This window comes from Marmota flaviventris, chromosome 1 (genome assembly GCF_047511675.1).
Source record: "Marmota flaviventris isolate mMarFla1 chromosome 1, mMarFla1.hap1, whole genome shotgun sequence".
Lineage (NCBI taxonomy): Eukaryota > Metazoa > Chordata > Mammalia > Rodentia > Sciuridae > Marmota > Marmota flaviventris.
This window is the reverse complement of record NC_092498.1, coordinates 198344248-198348963: the sequence shown is the minus strand read 5'-3', so window position 1 is coordinate 198348963 and position 4716 is coordinate 198344248. Positions and strand designations below refer to the sequence as shown.

General features: G+C 44.0%; 1 protein-coding gene across 1 annotated transcript; it reads right to left on the bottom strand.

Moving 5' to 3' along the window:
• Positions 1-1824: 1824 nt before the first annotated feature.
• Positions 1825-4370, bottom strand: Eif1b (eukaryotic translation initiation factor 1B). Its single transcript, XM_027932329.2, has 4 exons — positions 4136-4370; positions 3168-3331; positions 2584-2685; positions 1825-2221 (listed from the first exon to the last, which is right to left on the bottom strand). The coding sequence occupies exons 1-4, from the start codon at positions 4164-4166 to the stop codon at positions 2177-2179; spliced, it is 342 nt and encodes a 113-aa protein (XP_027788130.1). The 5' UTR covers positions 4167-4370; the 3' UTR covers positions 1825-2176.
• Positions 4371-4716: the final 346 nt, after the last annotated feature.

Sequence of the window (4716 nt, the reverse complement as noted above, 5' to 3'; positions counted from 1 at the left end):
GAAGAGCTCTTCTGCGAGTTTCAGGATGACGTTCTCCCCCCGCCCAATCTATGAAGTCTCTCTCATTTCTTTTTAACAGAAGAAAATTCTTAGTTGGGTACAGTGACACATGCCTATAATCCTAAATACTGAGGAGACTGAGGCAAGTTCAAGGCCAACCTGGGCACCTTGGTGAGATGCTGTCTTTAAAAAAAAAAAAAAAAAAAAAAAAGATAATTCTTCTCTAGGCACTAGCTCACCTCTTAGCAAATATACTTATTTAGGTTATACAAGTCTAAAAGTCCAGGGACAAATTTAAAGTGAATGTTAAATGTTTCTGCTTTACCATTTCCATAAGGCCAGAGGAACCTTTTTTTTCCCTATGGTGCTAGGGATTGAACCCAGGGCTCAGTGCATGCAAGGCATTCTACCAACTGAGCTATATCCCCAGCCCTCAGAGGAACCTTTTACTCCAGGTTGTGCCTCAACTAAAGTTCTATTTCCTCTATTATGCCTCACCAAAGTGCTATTCCCATAGCATCCCTGAACTAGAGGTAGAATCATTATTCAATATTAGATGTAGAAAAGTGGAAGTTTCTGAATAGGCTGGAAAACTTTCTCGAACTTCTCATCTTGGTCAAATTCTATTAACATTTTTCTAGAAGTGAAGCTTACCAATTATAGCGCCATATTCTGATGTACTGACCTCTTACTAGTGCCAGCCTTTCTTGCAGCTAGGATAGGGCGAGAAAACAAAAACGAATCCTTAGTGACTTTAAAAGGCCAACTTTGTGGGGGTTGTTTCCTCACAAGTAGTATCATGCAGCTGGGTGCAATGGCACACATCTTTAATTCCAGTGGTTAGGAAGGCTGAGGCAAGAAGACTGCAACTTCAAAGCCAGCCTGAGCAACTTAGTGAGACCCTGTCTCATAATAAAAAATAAAAAGGGCTGGGGATGTGGCTCAGAGCTTAAGTGCTCCTGGGTTTAAGTCCTTGTAACAAAAAAATAAAAAATAAAAAAGGCAGTATCATCCAAATGGGGCAACATATAAACCTTTTTCATACTATCAAAATTCCAATGTAAAAGGTCACATTTATGGATGCATTTCTTTGCCTTAGCTAAGTGGTTTTAATGGCACAGGTTGTACCAATGAGCACATAACTACTGCTCAACAGAAAGCAGAAGACTGGAACCTGTGATGATGGGCTGCAGAAATCTCATAATTAAGTACTGCAAATTTTCTTATAGCACCATCACGCCTGGTGCTGTGTCATTTGTGGCTCTTGCTTCTTTAGCCAAATATGGTTTTTCTACCTGAAAGCCTGAGCTTGCACCCTAACTCTGCCAAGTTCTAGTATTCTGAGCAAGTTAACCTGAAACCCAATGTCTTTTACCTAGAAGATAAGTGATACCACCACTTAAACTTGCAGGGCAGTGCCTGTGACTAGATGTAGTGGTCATGAGCCTATAATAATATCTGGCATTTTGGGAAAAGATTAATGTTGGCAGCCCATTTAACAGAATTGTTAAAAAATACATAAAAGAAGTCTTATCTTTTGACACTTTAAACTTGGCACTCTTACACTACATTGATAAATTCCATGACAACTTTTAGTTGGCTTGCAAGGAGTGGTGCTGAGTTTATATTCCTGCTTGTATTCTTATTTCTTAATCAGTAAATGAAAAGCACAAGTTACATATACCAAAAGTTCTCTGTTTCTGGGTGTAATAGCAGCTGCAGCTAATCAGAGGTCTTTGCAGAATAAGAAGTCCAATTTCCAAAGACAAAACATATGTCTATCTTACTTGCTTAAACTTGGGAGCATAACTGCTTATAAAAGGATTCATAGATTTTTTTTTTTTTTATTGTTAAGCTGCAACATACATGGTTTATTACAACAAAAAAAAACATTTAATCAAATGAAAATAAACAAATAAACACTCAAAACAAAATATTTTCCATTGGAAACATGTTAAGATGAATACGGGGCTTTGTTACCATCTTACTGCAATTTTTTTATGTGTTACTAGCCTACATACCCCATGTTTTCTGTAATCATGCAGATGTGAATGGAAGTTTGAATGATTAAATACATGAAAAGTCCATTTACTGCAGAGAATCATTTCACAAGGCAGCCACACTGGTTTTAGAGAACAAAATCATTCAAGAAATTCTCCAAGTATTTAGGTTCATTTTAGAATCCGTGAACCTTAAGCTGCTCCTCCTTGACAATGCCAACCTGTAAAATAAAATTTAATTTAGTAGAATCACTCTGAGGTACACATAAGTTAATTTTTAAGAAAACACCAAACAGTCATCAAAAAGATCCAGCTAACAGTTCATTGCAACACTTATCTATGGCACGCACTGTTAAGAGCCAAACAATTCAACACATATTTGTATACCCTGATGCATGCCAAAAAATACCACTTAAACTGGATAAAAATCTTATTGCTATCAAAATAAATACTGTCTATATTTTACTTGATTACCTAAATTTACTTTATTTGCGATTTTTTACCAAAGGAAATAATTCATGTTGCTTTTAAATAAAATTTTAGAAGCAATCTCAGGTTACACATGAAGCACCCAATCACTCACCTCCAAGAGAAACTGGCAAATGTTTTTTCTTTGGTCACCTTGAAGTTGAATAACCTCCCCGTATTCAGGATGTTCAATCACAGTACCATTACAGGCAAATTTCTAGAAAACACAAATGTACAACAGCATTTCGTTAAATACAGTGAGGTTTTACTTCCCCATTTAAAACAAAACAAAAACACAAACTTAACTATTTTAGTAGGCTTGACTGTATTTAGGAAACAGATTGTCTCCTATAATCCCCAACAAAGCCTCAAGGATTAATTTGTAAATGAATCAGTAGGTCACATGAAGGAAATGAGACATTAATATCTAAATTCTTTTAACATTTTATTTTGTTCGAAAGACATGTATATCTTATTTTAAGATAGGGAGACAATCTGGGAGAATAGCCAAATTTCTGGATGTTAATTACAAAAAAGAAGAAGAAGAAAAAAAAAAAACCCCAAAACATCAGCTTTTTTGGGTCTCATCATTTTCATCCACACTGATATATTTATTCAAAAGAAGGTGGGAACCACAATCCAATTCAGAGGTGTGCACCAATGATTCTATTTTAATCCTTTCTTCCTTAACGCTCTTACCTTTTTGAAAGCTTTCACAAGTTTCTTTTTGTCATAATCATCTGCAATGCCCTGAACTGTAGTCAGTGTCTTCCTGCCGTTCCGTTGCTGGATTCTTATATGAATGTAATCCTCAGTCCCTGCCGGGAGTAAGTCGTCACCCTTAGTTGCATCAGCAAAGGGGTCTGCAAAGAGAAAAATCCGAAGCTGAAAAATACGTGTTAAGAAACACTCTCTACAAATAGGGTAAAATACCCATCTAGACAGTTAGCAAGGAAGGTTCTAGAGCTTTTGCTTTTATTTTGCCGGTGGGGATGGGATTGTCAGTGAGCCATTAATAAGACTTCCAAGGCACACTCAGGAAAATGAACAAAATTTGAGCAGGTATGTCCGCTGATAACTCGAATTAAAAACCGGTATTGCAGACAGACCACACGCTCTTTGAAGCCGGTCCTCGAATGAGCGACAGGGGATGGATACCATCCTCCTTAATTTCTCTAGTCCCTATAAAAATGTGCGTCATCTCGATTACATTCTGATGACAACAGAAACATTCAAATGCACCCACCCCATCATTCAACCATAACTGGGCCTTGCAAAACTGAAAAAAATAAAATAAAAACCCCACCACATTTAACAAAATAGACGTGTCTATCCAGAAGCGTCCTTCTATAAATCGTTACGCGGGCCGGGGGGCCCGGGCCACTTCCCCGACCCATCCGAGGCCTGCGCCTGCATCCTCTGCTCCGTGCCCCCCAGGGCTGCGCGGACCCGGCCCGGCCCGGCCCGGCCCGGCTCTCGCCAGCAGCGAGTCCGGGGGCCCTGGGTGCGGGCGGAACCGGGCTGGGCCAAGCCTGGCGGAGCGGGGTCCGCAGCCGGTCGGCCGGCGCCGTCCCCGGGGAGGGGTCGCCGGGGCCCCGTCGCCATCTTCCGGACGCCCAGACAAAGCCCCGGCGGGGCCTCGGGGCTGGGTCGGCGGTGGACCTTACCGAAAGATTGGAGGTTCTGGATAGTGGACATGCGATACTAGTGTGAGGCCGGTGAGGGGATAAAATTGCTGCGGGGCCCGCCCGGATCGCCGTGTCAGGAGGCTGCAGTGGCGAGAAGACGGAGAGAATTGAGGCAGCGCGGTGCCGGGCTGGCTGGGGCTGGGGCTGGGGCGGCGGCGGCGGCGGCCGGGAGGAGCAGGAAGCGGCGGCGGCGGACGCGAGGACGCGAGCAGGGAGGCGGCGCTGCGGTTCTCGCACAAAATGGCCGACGCGGGCTATTTAGCGGCGCGCGCCGCCACGTGATGCGGCCCGAGCGGGCGCAGCCCGAGCCGCGGGCGGGCGCTGCGTTGCCGTCAGTCATCCCGCAGGCCCAGGAGCCGGGCTGGGTGCGCGGTGCAGGAGCGCTGCAAGCCCCGGAGCCCCGGCCTGGACTCGCGGCCCTGGACTCGCAGCCCCAGCTGCAGCGCGCCCCACGATGTCTCTTGAGCTCCCGCCGCAGGGGAGATGGGAGCCTCCCTCCCAGGGCCCGGCCGACCTCCCATTCAAACTCCATCGTGCATCCCCGGAGGTCTGCGTAAAAC